Source organism: Cryptomeria japonica, chromosome 8 (genome assembly GCF_030272615.1).
Source record: "Cryptomeria japonica chromosome 8, Sugi_1.0, whole genome shotgun sequence".
NCBI classification, from domain to species: Eukaryota; Viridiplantae; Streptophyta; class Pinopsida; order Cupressales; family Cupressaceae; genus Cryptomeria; species Cryptomeria japonica.
The window spans coordinates 97,994,339-98,013,685 of record NC_081412.1 but is presented as its reverse complement, the minus strand read 5'-3'; the positions used below and the strand labels follow the sequence as shown (position 1 = coordinate 98,013,685).

Here is a 19,347-nt window from a genome sequence, read left to right as displayed (position 1 = left end):
AGAGTGGAAAGGTTTTGGTTTTCTTGATAAGGCCCACTTTCAATGTTCACAAGCTTCACTCAAACCCAAAAATTCCTCCTTGAGCTCTTCCCATCATTTGTTCATACATTTGCTCAACTCAAACTACCATGCTCTCATTCCTCAACCCATCAAATTCAACAACCTAATACCCCTGCTCACCACACATTGTTTATACTATTTCTTAGTTGCATTTAGCTTCTTCAAAAGGTTTAGACAAGGAGTTAAAAACTGGCTCTTGGTTTTGTTCTTAAAGACCTAGTTGAAGCTCACTTGCTCAACACTTACTCAAACCCTTTCTATAGGTCTAAACCCCTAATATAGTAACTCTGCTCAAACTGAGGTGTTAGGAGGCTTTCTTGAATGTTTTCAAATGATTTCCTATGGTTCTTCAAGACCATTCAACCTTACACAAATTGGGTTCACACTTTTTACAAAACAAGGCTAAGAAGGGCTACTAGTCGAGTAGGGCTAATTTAGGTGAAATTTGTTCATACTGTCCAATGATGGAAAAAGAAACCATGGATCTTTATTGGGATGGTCTATTTAAGGTCCTAGCTCATATATTTTTCAAGTTTTAAGCCTTGAGGTGGTCAAATAGTGACTGTCCACATTTATAGCCATAAAAGTAGGGTTTCAAGAGGGTTTTCAAGCTTGCATTGGTAGTTACACAACTCCTTCACAAACCAATGCCTAAAACTGACCATTGGGCTCTACCACACCTTGGAGATCACTTTTCAAACAATTTTCACTTGTTATTTTTCCAAACACTTGGCAAACAAACTCTAAATGAGCAAAATATACTGTCAAATCACTATTTTTTTTCTTCTTCTGATTTTTCATAGTTGTCCCTACATAACATTTGATTAGGAGTACACCTAGAACACCACCATTGCAAATAGATGATACCAAAAAAGTTTTAAACTCTACTACAACATCAAGAATCATTTTCCAATACAAAACGCATTCATAGAGCAAATTTTGTAACAAAAACCATTATATTTTCCAAAATAGTGAGTTCATTGCCCTTCACAAACAGTTACACTTTAAAATGCAAAATGGATAAAGTTTGGTGCTCCAATCCATTCAAAATGCTTCATATGATAGGTGAAGACTTCCATCCAAGTCTTGTTTCAATATCTGGTGCTTAGAACCCAAATTTTGAGCATAAAGGAAGAATACTAGCCAAGTTAGACAACTTGCCTAATAAGTGCTCAAACTCATCTTTTCCATCATGAATGACAACAAAAACTTAAAATACAATATGTAAAAAGGTCCAAATTGGTCTCCAAGGTTAATTTTTTCTTGGTTACCCATGGAGACCAAGTGTTTCAACCCATTTTCCTCAAAACCCCAATTCAGGGTAGTCAACTTATAAAAACTAAAAGATTTTATTTGATAAACCAAAACATAGTAAAAACCCTAACACAAAGAATGAAAAATCTTCATACAACCATGAAAAAAACTCCCATGAAATAACAATATGGAAATATTGCTCTGTACGGACTGTTACAATAGATTAAGCTTAAAAAGCATGAAAAACAATCATATTTCATTAATTTTCTCTTGCTAATACAAAGCCAGCCCATTTAAAATGTTTGAAGTGTCCTTATATAGGAACACTCAAACCATTCCAATGATTATGGCATCCATAACTACCTTGTAGAGTGATTTTACAACTTTTCTCACTTTTTGTCAAAATGTTGCTTGACAACATTAGCAATTTTTTACTCTTAGTGCATTTTTGGCCTACAAGACAAATATCTTCCACCTAACCATTTGAGATGGTGTCAAATAAATAGATACACCTACTCCAATTCCTTTCTATGCTTGTTACAAGGTTTTTAACACATTTGCACTATAATGCCATTTTTGGCTTACAAGGCACTATGGGCCAAAACTGGAAAGAAAACTTGAGACAAACTATCTAAACAACTCTAAGATAAAATTAAACTATAATGAAACCTAAAACACACACTTGGACTCTTATAATAGTCCTTTATTCAATTCATGATCCCATTAGGATTGAACAAGCCAAAATTGTGAAGGTGCTCCTGCACCACACCACAAGGCACGACATCCCTCCCCAAACAATATAATCTTGTAGAGCAATTGGATAAAATGCCAACCCTCATCTCCATATTAGAGCTTTTACGATTATCTCCATCACATAAAAAATTCTTGGGCCAAGCTCTCCAACAAGTGTCAATCCCCACCAACCTCAACACAGATCAGTTTCAAGCCATGATTGGAAGTCTAAAGTCATCACCATGTCTCACTTTTACTGAAAGTGACAACTCATCCTTCCAACAACCCCATAATTCCTCCCTCCATATTGAAGGATTTTTAAACCAACATAGAATCAAGTGAGTCTTGATTGACAATGGAGTCGGCTTAAACATATGCACCTTGTAGTTAGTCACAACATTGGGTTATGCAGTAGAATCGATGTATGCTAGCAAAAAGATAACCATTAAGGCATATGATTATGTATAACATTCTTCCATAGGAGCTATTGTATTACCTATTAGGGTTGGGCCAGTGGTGAGGCATATAGTTTTCCAAGTTCTAGACCTTCCTTTTCCATATAATCTCTTGTTAGGAAGACCTTGGATACATGCCATGCGAGCCGTTCCCTCTACCTATCACCAATGTATCAATTTTCCACATAATGGGGTAGAAATTATGATCCTCAGTGATGCTAATCCATTTGCATATTGTAAAAATATTAACCATCATCCAAAGACCACCATACCTAACAATAGGGAAGATATCCCTTCCTCATCATATGTAAATCCAACCTCTCTTTCCAGCTTAACAACCCCTATACCAAAGCAGGAGAAATTGAAAATAAAAATGGCCAAGGAAGGTCCTGGGGAATATAATCTTAGCCAACTCTTTTATGTTGGGAAATTAATCACATCCCCTAGAACTCATGGCAAACCTCAAGGTTTACTTCAAATACCACTGGCCAAAAGAACTTGCACTTTGGCATAATTCACCCCTGGTAAAAGTCAAGAGAAGGAGACCATGGATGAAGACTTGGTAGAATGGATCTACATGGACCCTATTGACATAGAAAGCTCGAAGGCTAAGCTCCCCACTGATAAATATGGCAAAGGCTTCACTATAATGCAAAGAATGGGCTATGATGGCCACAGTGCTTTGGGACCTTGCAAACAAGGATGACAAGAGCCCTTACAACCAGAGTTGAAGCCAAGAGACAAAACTAGAGTGGGTTTTCAAAGAGAATCTCTTCCCAAGCTTCGATTCAAAGGAAAACCCAACAAACCCATATATTAGCCGATTAGTCCAAGGATGCAATCCTTGACTATATCTACAACACCCACAATCCCAACAACAACAATAGCACCAAAAACCCCACCAACAACATCAACAACACCAATAACCCCATCAACAACATCAATAAAGCTGATAACCCCATTAACAACATCAGTAGCACTAGCAGCATCAACAAAACCGATAACCCCATCAACAACATCAATAGCACTAGCAACATCAACAAAGCTAATAACCCCATCAACAACATCGGTAACAAAAGTTATACCTACGACACCAGCAACCCCATCTCCAATAGTACATAAACTCGTGACTAATGCACTCTTCAATTGAAAAGACAGCCTAGCCTGGTACAATAATCAGATGCTAGAAAGTGATTATGAGATAGACTCACATGAGTGGGAATGGGATTCAGTGAATCTAAATACTTCAAATGAGGAAGACACATCACCTCCACCACCTCGTAAAGATATACCGGTTTATGGAGAAGCATGGATAAAAACTTTTTGGGTTCTTGAGCTAGAAGCACCTTCCACGGGCCCTATGTCAAATCCTTCACCAAAATCTGATAAGGAGAGTACCATCGATGAACTTCACACCTCCATATTAACCCTTACTGATGCCTCCCACAAACTCAAATTAATCGACAAAGTAATGCCTATCATCCATCCTGAACTCATTGAACGGAATCAGCCAAATCCCCCATGCCTTGACCATTTCCAGAATGAAAAGGCACTCATAGACTTTTTAGAATTACGGGATAACATACCAAGCGAGGATCATAAAGCTGGGTTTGCCATTGAACTTAACAGTGTAACATACTTTGGGGTAGATGCCAAACCTTTTAGTTGCAAAAATATTACAATAAAACATGGATCTTCTAGTGAAAACTGTAGACACCTAAAAATATCTCATTGATCATGTACTAATTATTCCTCTAATTGATTAAATAATTCTTTAATTCTTTAATTAAGTTAATTAATCTTATTCTTCTAATTTCATATTTCCTCATCATCTTATTAATTATTCTATTTCCTATTCTATCATTATTTAACATTTTAATCATTTTCTAAATATTAATTAAATATTTATTATTTAATTAATTCTGATTAATTCCCCAATTTGAATAATCTTTATTATTTGAATAATCTTTATTATTTAAATAAATTACTAATTATTCAATTTCTATCTCTCTAATCAACTTTTTATTTAGCCCTTTTTAAAATATTATTTAAATATTTACTATTTAATTAATTGTAATTTAATCCTTTAAATTAAATAATCTTTATTATTTAATTAAAGTCCATTTCTAGCATAATTAAATAGTTTCTTTAAATTATTTAATTAACTAATTAATTCTTCTAGTCACATGTGCATGACTTCAAAAATCAAATTGAAAATCAAAGTCAAGTTCTAAATATATTCAAATACTAAATTGAATTAAATGAATTCATTTATCTGAATAAATATCATGCAAAGATTAAATTGAAAATCTAAGTTAAAGTGCAAGCACTTGCTAAATTAATTAATGAAATCATTTATCTCTCTAGTCTCTATTTCCATCTTCTAGTTCTCTTTGTCATCTTCTTTATTTCCTCCAATCATTATTTTTATTCTTTCAGTTAGCTTTTTCTCAATCAGTTGACTCAATTAATCTATTCAATCTATTTTGTTTCACCTCCAAGTCAGTAGTTCAACTATCAATCAACATGTGAGCTCACCTGAGTTCCACCTCTTGATCATTCTGTTCCACCTTTCAATGAATCTCATCCAAAAATCAATAAATTGAGCATTCAATCCTCATAATTTCTCTAGATCACGAATTTCAAGTCTTTGTGTCAATTGCAGGTTGCCAGTGCAATATCTGAGAGCCATCACACCATAGAGAGAAGACGGACAATGGAAGCCATGATGCATAATAGTGCATAATAGGGAGTTTCATATTTCTTAATTTAATTCTATTTTACATCTATTCCATTGGTTTTATGTTTGAATTGCCTAGATAGTCAAGGATTCGTGATCGTCCTTATTTCCTATTTAGCAATGGTGTATTTGAGTATGCTACATTTTGGTGAACCCGACATGAACAACAACTAATTTACTTTCTCTATTTTCTGTGTAATTTTTGCAGGTCGTATGGATTTTTTCATTTTTTACAAGTTTTGAATGGATTTTGAGAACATATTTGTCATCATGCAATCGTGCTTACATCATCACACAATTGCATAAACAACACTATGCATTCGACCTTTCAGGGTCACACAATCGCCCTTTCCAGATCATGCAATTGCCCTTTCTAGATCACGCATTCACACAAAATTGTTGTTCTGCTATTTTTATTTTTTATATCCTTTCTGTTCTCTGATCTGTTTAATTGTCTAAAATTGAGTAAATCTGGAAATGGATTATTTATATTACATGATTTTATTATAATAATTTATGGCACGAAAGGTACAATTTAGGATTTTAGGTGCTATAAGGATAAAGGAACAAAGAAGACAAGCCAAACACTATCAAAGGGTTCTCCAAGTAGAAAAGTAGATACAAGATTGGGAAGATCAACCAGACTTTGATAGATATAATAGCTTAGTTCTCTCATATCAAGTTAAATATGATCTAAGTAATATTGAATGGATGATAAGAGATTTAGCTAGGGCCTCACAATTGGTTTTGCAGGTTTCTGATCGGGTTTAGTTTAATTTTTTATTTTTTTGTGTTATCTGCATGTTTGTCATGTAATCGTCCTATTTTGATTACGCAATCGATCTGTTATTGTCACACATTCAACTTGTCAGGATTACGCATTTGCTATGTTATGTTCATGCATTCGATCTGTCAGGATTACACATTCGCTATGTTATGTTCATGCATTGGCTCTGTCAGTATCATGAAATCGCGCAGGTATTGTCACGCATTCGTTTCTATCAATTTTTGAATCTCTATTTTCTGTTGATTTGATTTTACTACTAATCATCTGTTTGTAGCCTGTGGTAAATTTATAGAAAGGATCAGATTAGTATTAGATAAATTTCACTTGTAATCTCACACTTCATCTTTTGGTGCTTAAAATCAACAATGGTTAAAATGGACATGCATGCACAATCTCACACTTCATCTGTTGGTGCTTAAAATTAACATTGGTTAAAATTGACATGCATGTATAACACTTCAATTTGGGCTTAAAATCAACAATGGTTAAAATTGACATGCATGCCTTCATATTTCAAGTTGGTGTTTAAAATGGACATGCACATGCGTATTCAACACCTCAATTTGGGCTATAAAATGAACGTGAATCAGGTTGCATTAGATTAAATAAAATTTGGCTTTCTTAAGGTAAAGAATTTTTATTGTGTTTGGGGTGGACCTACTATTGCATTAACTAACTTTCCACCTGCCTTCAGGGTCTTGGGAGAAAGGAAGGAGGTGACAACGACATCTAATTTTATTTTATTCCACGTAGCGTGGGGTATCTTTGACTGGGGATTTCATCACCCCATAGAGGTACTTCAAATTGGGATGTGTTTGGGATATCATCTCTCCCAGCGTACTCTTGAGCGGGTTTTTCGAGCCGCTATATAAATATACTAGTCAATAGGCTAGAGTGTTGAGTGAATTCAACATATGTGGGGGCCTTCCCTGCACCAATAAGCTCAACTAAAGTCTTAAGTGGCTTGCTATGAGAATCCATCGTTGGATCAAGACCCCTCAAAACCCTACAATAAGAACCAACTTAGTAGCCCAAAACCCTACATTCAGTGATTTTGAGAGTGCGGATTATACCCCATAGATACCCTTGATGTACCTTACACTATGATACATGAATCCCTCGGCTATAAGATCTTTGGATCTTGGGGGTAAGAGAGACTGGCATGCTCGAGAAGTGTGTGCCGTGGAGTGGAGCCAGTGCTGCTAGACTCTCTATCTGTTTGTTTTGTCTCAGTATTTTGTAAGGGCCTCATTGAATGGTGTCCACTATTTAGGCTAAGATTGTATTATGTTCCTTTTTATGTATCATTGTGTTAGACCAGTATTTTGTCAGTCCTTTGGGCTATTTTAGGCCCTATCCTACGTATCTCTGAATTTTCTGAGATTGTTTGAAAACTAGTTCAGTCAGCTATATTTACCTCTAAACAATTGTTCTCAAACTTGAAGAAACCACGAAACTTGTCCTATACATAGAATTATTGAAAACAAAGTCCATTTTTGAAACGTCAAATCTCAAAGGTTTATACACTTGTGACCCTAAGAAGTCCTTGCATAGTCCTCCTTTACATCCTTACTATCATCATAAGTCCTTGCATAGTCCTCATTTATGTCCTTACTATCATCACAAGTCCTTGCATAGTCCTCACTTACGTCCTTACTATCATCCTAAGTCCTTGCATAGGTCTTCACTTACATCCTTACTATCATCCTTAGTGCTTGCATAGTCCTCATTAACATCCCCATTATCATCCTCATATACGTCTTCATCTATATTTCATATACATCTGTCTTAGTCCATCATCATTGACATAATCATCCTACAAAGTCATAGCATGCGTCTTAATGGATCTCCCAGGTGATGGTTTGCTCCCCTTCGAGCAACCTAATCTAGTGCCGCATGAAGGTCAATGAGAAATCATTGAAGTCTAGCTAACTTAGCCTGGGAATCAAGGAGAAATGTACCTCAGTATATTGGAGTCGAGTACGAGATAAATATCAAGTATAAAATTTCTCGTAGGATTGATAGAGAAATTCTTGCAGAACATCTAAGAGAAGACATGGAAAAAATTGCATTACAGAAATCCAGATACTCAACAAGTCTCGCGTCAAAATCCTCAATAGAGAGTCTAGTCTAGTTTTGCATACCTCATACCTACGTCTACAGTCTAGCATTAGTCGTCGTCTTGCATAAAACCACCCTCATATAGTAGTCTTAAATGCCCATCACAAGGTCACAAAAGGAAAAAGGTATAATGGACCCAAACAATGACCAGTCTGTAAACGCAACTTGGATTATGGACATATCAACTAGTCAACAATCAGGTTCTCAGGCAATGTCTACTCTAAATGAATTACAACATCATTTAGCAAAAGAAGAAATTAAGTCCGCTCAACAAGATCCACATGTCCTTATGATCTTAGATGCACTTATACATAGTGATAGGGACAAATATCTCTCATTGTTATTACAAAATGGGGCGAAACTACCTGAAGATTTTGATGTCACAAAGATCTTACCATTAGGAAAAAATTTAGGTCAAGATAATAGTCAAACACTGCCCATAACAAAATGCAAGCAACGACCTCAAGTCTTGTTCAAAATGTACCTATCCAAACAAATGTCAATACGAATGCAAACTTTCAAACAAGTGCATCATCTTCGGCGATAGATGTTAGTATACCAACACAGAGCATACCAATAATATCAAGTGTCTTAGCACCTATTCAAATACAAGAAACAAGTGCAACCCAACCTCCAGTTTCCTATTCTATAGGATCAACATATAGTCACCAAAATGCAAATCTAGGTCTTACCAATACAACAAGTACAACTCCACCAAACATGGGTTTGCATATCACTTATTTCACGGTACCTAGTGGAACGTATAACAAAAAATTATAATCATGGTACCTTCCAAAAACCTCCTAGTTATACAACCACAAATCCTTTTGTGGGACATACATAAACACAAGGTATACCTTTGACCCAAACAAATATTCTGACACAACAATTACAGAATTTGCAACAACAAATGATGGCCATGCAGAACGGTAATGATAAAAAGAGCTACATAATGCAGGACTTACGTCCTTATCCTTTCGATCACATATTATACATGCTGCCTTTCCCACCACATTTTGAAACACCTAAATTCGATAGATATCGAGGGAAGGGTGATCCTAGAGACCACATCAGAGAGTTTTATATGACATGTATAGAGGTTGCAACAAAAGATACTTACTTAATGAGATTATTTCCTAAAAGTCTAGGGGGCCCAACTTTAGAGTGGTTTTCACATTTACTGCCAACCATCACATCATGGGGAGAATTAGTTGAACATTTTATTGCAAACTTCTCACATAGCATTGAAACCCTGGTTACTTTGATGGACTTGTGTGCCACTAAACAATATGAGAATGAAACATTTGCATGCTTCATACAACGATGGAGGGCTCTTTATAGGAGGTGCAAGACATTTATCCCAGAAACAGAGCAAGTGGATATGTTCACAGAAAACTTGATTCCCAAGATTAAATATCCGATACAAATGCAATGTTTAACCACATTCAAACAAATCATGGAAAAAGCTCTAAAATGTGAGAAGGGACTAGTGGAACACGGTCTTATTAAGTATGGAAACACCAACAACAATGACAAATCCAAGTTTTGGTTGAAAAACAAAAATGTGACCAATGATGGTATTGTAGACGCCAGAACAGTAAACAAAACTCAATCGGTTTTATCTTTGGGAATGAGTCAATCATCAAATCCACATACAAAGAATAACCTTCTACAAATGTAAACTATACACAAAACATGAACACCAGATACCCCAGGGTAAATTCTCCAGGAAGGAATTACACACCTCTAGGAGAACCTATTGAGTCAGTGCTCAAAAAGTTAATACAGACAAACATGATCACTTTACTGGAAATAAGAGTATATGAACCATGTCCTTTCAAACCCACATGGTGGAACAATAATGATTTATGTGATTATCATTGGACTAAAGGTCATAAAACAACAAGTTGCTACAAATTAAAAAAATTGGTCCAAGATATGATAGACCAAGGTGACATCACAATCAATACCGATAAAACCTCAATAAACACAAATCATACAATCTTTAAGGATCCATTTGTTAAGCATGACAAAGGGAAAGCTACCACATCAGGTACTCAAGACAATACAACTAACTACACAAAGGTCTCATACGACTACACTATTCATGCCATTAGCTCAGGAGATATAGTAAACAATGATGCACAAGAAGCAATATCTAGACACTCGCACAGATCATAACCAAATTTGCATGATATTAGAGGCACCAAACGATGATAGAAATCTGTGTCTCAGAGACTAGGGGCATGATCAACCATCTCATTCAGGTTGGTTTGAAGATGAACTCATTGAACAGATCATGGATGTCAAACATACACATAAAGAATATGAAGAGGGATTTAACATAAATCTTGATAACATAGCATATGATATCGACAATACCTATAAGTCATATATACAGTGGCTACGATCACCATAACTCCCAGAGATAGAGACTGTGCAGGAGTTACTCACAGATCAAAGGTAACTTTATAAGGAATACCATAAAATCATCCACCAACAGTAGAGACCTATAATGTTGTTGAGAAACTTAAGAAAACTCCAGCACAGATATCATTATTCAAACTTTTGCGTATTTCACCTACTCATAGAGCTATACTGGACAAAGCACTTCAAGATTTGGTAGTGGACATATATATATAGATGAAAATGCCTTCCAGTCTATGGTAGGAAATTTGACACAAGGCACTCATATTGCATTCACAAAACAAGACATTCCTAGTGATAGACTACTTCATAATGACCCACTACATCTAGAAGCTTACATACATAAGATAAGAATCATAAGAGTACTCATAGATGGAGGAGCCGATCTCAACATTTGTACTTTAAAACTGATTAAGGCACTAGGATATTATGAACTTCACATTGATTCATCCAAGAGGATAAATATTAAGGGATACGATGATGAAGAATGTCCATCAAAAGGCATTGTAACATTACTTGTACAAGTGGGACCTATAACAACAGAGGTCGCTTTTCAAGTCTTGGACAAAGAACTGGGATATAACATTTTATTGGGCCGCCCATGGATCCACACCATGCAAGCAGTACCATCCACATTTTATCAGTGTGTCAAATTCTGATATAATGGTATTGAAATAACCATAAAGGGTGATCCAAATCCCTTCCAACATTGCAATTACTTGAAAGAAAGTGTGGATAATCAGGTACCTATTAATCAAGCAACACCTCTCACTACACAACTAGAGGCATTAACAATCAAAGAAACAAAAAAGGATATGCCTACAACATCCTCCTTACAAATACAAGATATGGGTTGCGGAGAGTATTCTATTGCAAATACTTTAAGTGGGAAATAGTTGTCTCTATCTCCTAAGTCTTTTGGGAAACCTCACAATATAGTACAAAAACAAGACAAAAGAAAATAAATTGTCAGATACACAAACTCATGCTCTTTCATTAGATGGGGTGACTTACAAGAAGAATCCTTGAACGAAGATGTTAACCATTGGATATATAAAGAAGAGGATCATTTGACAATACCCAGAATACCCACAGATCAATATGGAAATGGATTCAAAATGCTCCAGAGACATGGATATGATGGTACCACAGGCCTAGGGTTATAGAAACAAGGAAGACTAGAGCGTATTTTTCCTAATGATAATCCAGGGAATCAAGGACTAGTGTATAAGCATGTAGCACATATCAAAGAAGCAAGACAACGTACCCTTGATATACTAAATCGACCAATGAAACTATTAGACTACATACCACAAAGGGATTTTTCCACATAGGTGCTTCCATCTTCATATCAAACAAGTAATCAAGTACCCACATCGCCTAGCGTGGAATCAGATGGAGAAGATATGAGACAACTCTTGCAAGAACCTAGCATTGAGTCACAAAATGATACACTTGTCAACACAACAACACAAGCTAATGTTGCAATAGATCCAGGCTTACTACCAGCAGATGAATCTAATCCATGGTTATTATCAATAATTTTGCCATGGGAAATGACTCAGGTTCAACCTAACGAATTAGATGAAGAAAGATTGCAAAGACTTATACCAGGCTTAAGAAGGGTAACTACTATCCAAAGAAGACCAGTCAATCTACAACAAAATCAGTGATAGGAACAAGAAGAAATAAGTGATGATAGCTTAGATGATGAAACATACATTGAAAGTGAGACAGACTCTCACGATTATGAGTTCTTATCACTCCATGATTCTACCCCACCAACAAGTGTCATCTAAGGTATCAAATAAAGCCTATACAAGATGAAAATATACAAAGTCATTCAAACAATCAAGTCTTCATGTTATTAGTCTACTATGAAAGGGAGTAATGATTTACCCCTTGTACATTCACACTTGATTGATTGAGGGCAAGAAGGAAAACCAACACTGGATTGGTTTGAAAACGATGAAGCAACTGCAAAATTTCTTGAAGTCAGAGAGGGATTTCCACAAGGTGATCACAAAGCAGGGTTTGTTGTAGACCTGGATAGAACAACATACTTTGGAGAAGAAAGTACCTTTACAACAGAAGATAAAGATCAAACCACCCATAATGGCAAGAGTGAGTTGGGTAACCTTCTTATTGAAAGAGAAAGTTCAACATTTCTTATAGAAAAAATAGAAGAAGTAAACATAACAGAAGGAGAGATTGTACATAACATCCACCTGGCAAAATCACTAAGCAAAGAAGAAAAAGATAGATTCATTCATTTTTTCAAGCAACTACCTATCAATTTTGTGTGGTCCTACATAGATATGCTAGGCTTAGACCCTAAATTAGTGTTGCATCATTTACCTTTGATACAAGGAGTTAAACCTTACAAGCAAAAATTGAGAAAAATGCATCCAAGCATTGCATTACTAGTTAAAATAGAACTACAAAAGCTGCTGGGCATAGGTTTTATTCGACATATTGACTATGCAGAATGGATATCCAACTTGGTACTTGTGACTAAGCCCATAGGAGGAATAAGAATTTGTGTGGATTTTCAAGATCTAAATAAAGCTTGTCCTAAGGATGACTTCCTGCTACCCAATATCGATATGATAGTTGACCTAACAGCTGGAAATGAAATGCTATCCTTAATGGATGGTTTTTCAAGATACAACCAGATTAAAATTGCACCAGAATATCAACATAAAACAACCTTTACATGCCCATGGTGAACATACTACTAGAATGTGATGCCATTTGGTCTCAAAAACGCCAGAGCAACATACTAAAGAGCCATGTCAACACTATTTCATGACATGATCCACAACATAATGGAAGATTATGTGGATGACTTATTGGCTAAATCATAGACAAGAGAAGGTCACCTTATGATCCTTGCACATATATTTGATCGGTTGGAGCAATATAATATCAGACTAAATCCGAAGAAGTGTGTGTTCGGCGTAACAACAGGTCCCTGTTAGGGTTTATTCTATTCAATAGAGGAATTGAAGTAGACCCTGCCAAGGTCAAGGAAATCATTGATATGCAACCTCCATCAACACTTAAAAAACTAAGAGGGTTACAAGGAAGATTGCAATCCATAAGGAGATTCATAACACAGTTGGCAGATAAGTGTCACCCCTTCTAGCATTTACTCAGGAAAGGAGTTAATTTTAAATGGACAAAACAATGCCAAGAAGCTTTCCAAGCTCTAAAAGATTATCTTTTAAACACACCAGTGTTAGTATCACCTACTCCAGGAAAAACTCTATTGTTATACATATCAACAACAAACTCAGCTCTAGGAGCTCTGTTCGCACAATATGATATAAAAGGAAAAGAAAGAGCCATTTATTATATTAGTAGGACTCTGATTGGCTATGAGCTTAATTATAATCCTATAGAGTGAGCATGCTTAGCAATAATCTTCACATCCCAAAATCTTAGACATTACATGCTAAGTCATAAGGTACAACTCATTACACACTTTGACCCACTCAAGTACTTATTGAGTAGAGCAACATTGACCGGGCGATTGGCTAAGTGGGTTATGATCCTGAGCAAGTTTGATATAGAATACATAGATAGAAAACCATCAAAGGACAAATTATAGTAGATTAGTTAGTAGAGGCTCCTTTACAGGACAATCACCTGTTGCTGATAGACTTTCCAGACGAATCCGTGTTTACATTGACTGCATCTATAATGTGGAAATTATATTTTGATGGGTCATATACAAGTCATGGATCTGGACAGGGATTCTTTTCATCACCCCTCAAGGGGATTCTATACCTAAGTCATTTAGGATCAATTTCCAATGCACAAACAATATATATGAATATGAAGCTCTCCTCATAGGGCTTCGTACAACTGTATAGTGGAGAATACAAGAATTACAGGTCTATGGTGATTCACAATTGATTGTAAACTAGGTCAATGATGATTATAACAAAAAGGATGACAAACTTATTCCTTATAAGAAGTTGGTAGAATATTACATGGAGCACTTCAACAAAATTACCTTCGAACAAATCCCAAGGATACAAAACAAGGCAACATATGCCATGGCTACCATAGGATCTCTTCTGAATATGCCTGCTAATGAAACTTAGTTTGAGTTCATCATAGAATAGTTGATGCTACCGACATATGAGACTCCCCAACATAATATGTATGTGCAATTGTGGGTCTAGAATCACCTTGGTACAATGAAATATATACATATTTACATACTCAGTTCCTGTCACCGGATCTATCCAGAAATCAAAAGAAGACCCTTATTCGTCAGGCATCTAGATACACTATTATAGTTGATACTTTGTATAGAAAGGGCTTTAATGGAAATCTTCTCCGATGTCTTGATGAAAATGAAGTGCAACTTTCTTTAAAGGAAGTCCATGATGGAATTTGTGGGGCACACCAAAGTGGTCCACGATTGTCAAAGAAATTGTTGAGAATAGGTTATTACTGGCTAACTATGGAAAAGGGCGCTTATAAGTATTGTAAAGCGGAAAATCGAGATCGAACCCTAGTTGTTCTCCCCTCTTCCAACTCCGAGGAGAGAGAAGGGAGGTTTGCTAGGATTCGATGGTTTTCACTTAGGGGAGAGACTTTACATTCAAAACAGGGGTTGAAACTCATAAGATCCAATCCCACACAATGTAAGATTGGATGCTAAATGAATTTCAAGGGTTAGGAAAGCAAGGCTACCCTCTTTTGTAAAGAATGTTGTTAAGGAAATTAAGCTAAGAATACATAGAAAGTCATAAAGATTCGCTTATAAACTGAGTTCGGGTTATAGGATGAAGCTGCGGACTTGGAATTAGCAGTAGAATGTCGATACGGCGCTGTCCTACAAATTTGAGCAAAAGTTGTCAGGACGATGGCGCCCGGCGCCACGGTCCTCCGAAAAATCCGTGAAACGAAGGGGGATCTATTCGTCTCTGCACAAGGATTCTAGATCTTCAATTTCAGCCGCGTACCTGCAACCTACACACAGAAAAGCGAAGATGATTGGGGGGTTAGGGATTAGGGGTTTGCCTTTAGGTCAAACCCCAGTTTTGGAATTAACCAAGAAATGAGCAAGAGCTGTAAATGTAAATGTATGTAAAATAAGTACTAATACCTTGTTCTAAGGATGTTTGTATCCTTATGTGCGAAGGTATAGATGTTGTATGTTGTATGTTGTAGCATGTAGTATGTGATCTCCTCTTCAATGTTTGAATCCTTGACTTGAATGCAACACTTAGCCTTGAATGGAGACTTGAGATGATCAATTGCTTGAAGGAATGCTTGAATGCTTGAATGCTTGAATGTTTGAGTATAGTTTCCACGCTTTTTTCCTCATTCATCTGTGTTTTTTAAATAAGAGAGGAAAATGTAGTTTATATACTTGTCATTTAGGGCTGATAGACTGATTTTCCCAACCTTAGGCCGACCAGGAAATGTAATTTCCAAATTGCAAACAAAAAGACCCGAGCCCCTTAGGAGACCGGGCCCAAAATAGGACCCAGGGACCAGGGCGCTGGGCGCCCTGGTCCTGGAGGACCAGGGCGCTGGGCGCTCTGGTCCCACCTCCAGGGACAGTAGGGTGCAAGGAGGTTCAGGCCAAGGTGCTTGAAAAATGCAGTTTTCAGTGTCATAATCAGGTTTCGGGGTCTCCATTCAGGTTGCGTGTTGCGTCGCCATCGTGAAGACCAAAATGCAGTCGAAATTGCAAGTGTCGCAATTTTAGGATGCTACATTTAGCCCCCACTTTAGCGGGAGTATGTATGCTCATACTTCCGGTAAAGTACAAGGAAACAACATTGAAAAACTTTCACCACGTCAAGGAGGCAAGATACACCAAGCCCCCAGTGGACTAAGGATCTTACGACTTCGATTGACAAAGTAAAAGGGAAGATCACGAGGGAGAACCATGACTGTCAGCAGTAAGATTCCCTCACTATGAGTCATGCAAGAAAGATATAAAAAATTTTCAAGGCAAGGTTAAATTTACCAAGAAATTTTCAAGTATCTTGAAAAGATATGAACGGGATGTATGCCCCCTTACGTTAAAGCGATCGCACACACCTCACCGGGGGTGATTGTTTTAACGTAGTGATACACATAAGAAATGAGAAAGGAAAGGAGCACGTTATCGCAACGATTTAGCCCCCAAGTGTGAGATAAACCCAAGGATAATAGACACAAAACACAAAGCACGAGGTGACTTCGCTTTCCTCGGGGTCAGTATGCTGTATGATAATTCATGTATATATATCATATGTATGTATGCATAATTGTTCTTCATTCCCCAATCAAGGAAGGTCACCTAGAAGAAGGGAACACATGTGTCTTTTGAGTCAACATGAGAGAGACCGAGGGATCTCAATGCTTTGCATTGTCCTCAAGTAGACAACACCAAGGACAACAAATAGAAGAATGAGAATAACATATAGAAGAAGTAACAAAAGAGAGGGGGAGAGAATCTGCTATTCTAATGTAACTAGTCTAGCACGTCATCTACCCCCCGATCTTGCTGATCAATGTTTCGGGAAGGCAGGGAACACGCTAGAGGAGGAACATCCAACACAGCAGATGGAGCTATCACAAGATCCAAACAAGGGCTATGTTCATGTTCCGAGCCACATTGTTCTTGTCTAGGAGCTAGGATAAGTGCTTTAGAAAATTCATTAGATAAATGGTTATCAACATCAACAAGTTCATATTCACTATCAGAAGCAAGAGGAGTAATATTTTCATCATGAATAACATTTTCATCCATATCATCATCAAGATTTATAAAAATAGGATCTTTAACTTGCACAGGATGAAGATCATCATGCATCTTATGTTTAGGAGATTTAGGCTCAATGTCCGGCTGAGGAGAAAATGGAATAATGCTTGTTGAAGGTGTTTTTGGAGATTGCAAAGTTTGAGAAGCAGCTGCCTGAGCTCTAAGACGATGCTTTCGTCGGCGTTCACGTGCAGAACGATTTCGTCTAGTCTTAGTAGGAAGTGGAGAAGACTGAGGAGGAGGAATGTTCCCATCCTTAGCACTTGGGTGTTTAGGTTGTGGTCTCTTAGGCTAGATAATAGGAGAAGAAGAAGGTCTCTTCTCTCTATAAAAAGAAGGAGGAGGAACTGCTCCATATAAAGGAAGAATATTTGGTTTAGGGAGAAGACCAAGTCCATCATGACGAGGAGGTATAGGTCTACTCTTAGGAAGTTTATTAGGCATAGACATAGTCACATCCATAGGGATGGGTTGGGAATCTTCTTGAGGAAAGACATTAGTTTTATCTTTCAAAGGAAGAACTTCCTTCTCAAGAATGATAGGAATGTCAAGTTTAGGTGTTCTAGGTTCACTTAGAGATAAGATCATATCTGTTTTCCACTTTTGATAAGATTTGAAAAGATGATCACTTCACGGAGGAAGAGATTGGAATTGTTTAGGCCAAAAGTAATCTATAGGAACACTAGAAGTTCTTTCAGCTGGTTTAAAGAGACTATGATTGACAGTAACAACTTCACCATTATGGGGAAATTTCAAACACTTATGAATAGGAGAAGCAATAGCTTTCATGGAAGATAGCCAAGGATAGCCAAGCTTCACACGAAATTGTTCGGAAGATGGAATAATAGCAAAGTTCACATCAAGGGATTTGTTATGGACTCCAATAGGCAATGTAATAGAACCAATTGCGGGAGAAGAAAATGCATCAAATAATTTCACAATCACATCTGTTTTGTCATAGATCACTTGATTCAATTGCAAAGTAAAAAGAAATTCTTCAGTAATAACATTAATCATGCACGAAGGATCAATAAGCACTCCACGGCAAGGTGTATTCTTGACTTTTGCAACTATGTATAAAGGACCATCAGGTGCCCTAATGGTTTCACTGGAATCAAATGTGATGGAAGGTTCTTCAGGGATTTCTTGCTGCTCTACAAAGTTAATCACATTCGTGGTCATAGACACAAGACCATCAGATGAAAGAGAGGAATCATTAGCCTCAATTGCATTAGAGGTATGAGAAGGCAATGGATCAGTGAAAATCTGAAGATTTTGGTTAGGAGGAGCTACAGATGTGTTGCCTTTATCATTCACTCCAGAAACAGAAATAGTATTATTATCAATCAAATCTTGAATTTTACCCTTTAAAGAAAAACATTTTTCAGTATCATGACTAGGCTGACGATGAAATTGACAAAAGGCTTTGTTATCAAAATAAGGTGAAGTAATCTTTGCAGGATCAATTTGTCTTATAGGAGGAAGAGTAAGCACATTTTGTTCCAATAACTTATTCATAATACTATGCAATGATTCATTCAAAGGAGTATACTTTCTTTCTCTCTTGAAAAATTTAGAAATAGGAGGCACACCTGATGCTGCATTCACATTGTTGTTGATGATGTTTTCATTGAATTTGATGGAATCTCTGTTCGGTTTAAACTTCCCAAATGGTTGTTGACTGCTATCACCCTTATCACTCGGAGCCATAGGATGTGATTGTTCCATTTGACTCACAGTCAGTTGATAATTGTGAAGAGTTGCACACAACTGTTGGAAAGAAGTAAACTCAGAAAATAGAAGTTTGTCTCGAATATCTTTTTGTAAATTAGAAATAAAGATTCTTTGAATATCATTGTCAGGCACTGGAAAAGAAATTTGAGCATACAAATGCTTATATCTACCAATGAAATCAGTCACTTTTTCTTTAACACCTTGTTTACATTGCATTAAATCAATCAAAGTAACTTTAGGACTTATATTGTTTTGAAAT

General features: G+C 36.7%; 1 protein-coding gene across 1 annotated transcript in view; it reads right to left on the bottom strand.

Moving 5' to 3' along the window:
- Positions 1-3,317: 3,317 nt before the first annotated feature.
- Positions 3,318-19,347, bottom strand: part of LOC131857541 (protein NRT1/ PTR FAMILY 4.6-like) — a 113,989-nt gene continuing 97,959 nt past the window's right edge. The window contains exon 7 of the mRNA XM_059210208.1: positions 3,318-3,665. Coding sequence (XP_059066191.1) covers positions 3,318-3,665 — 348 coding nt within the window. The remainder of the gene's footprint in view (positions 3,666-19,347) is intronic.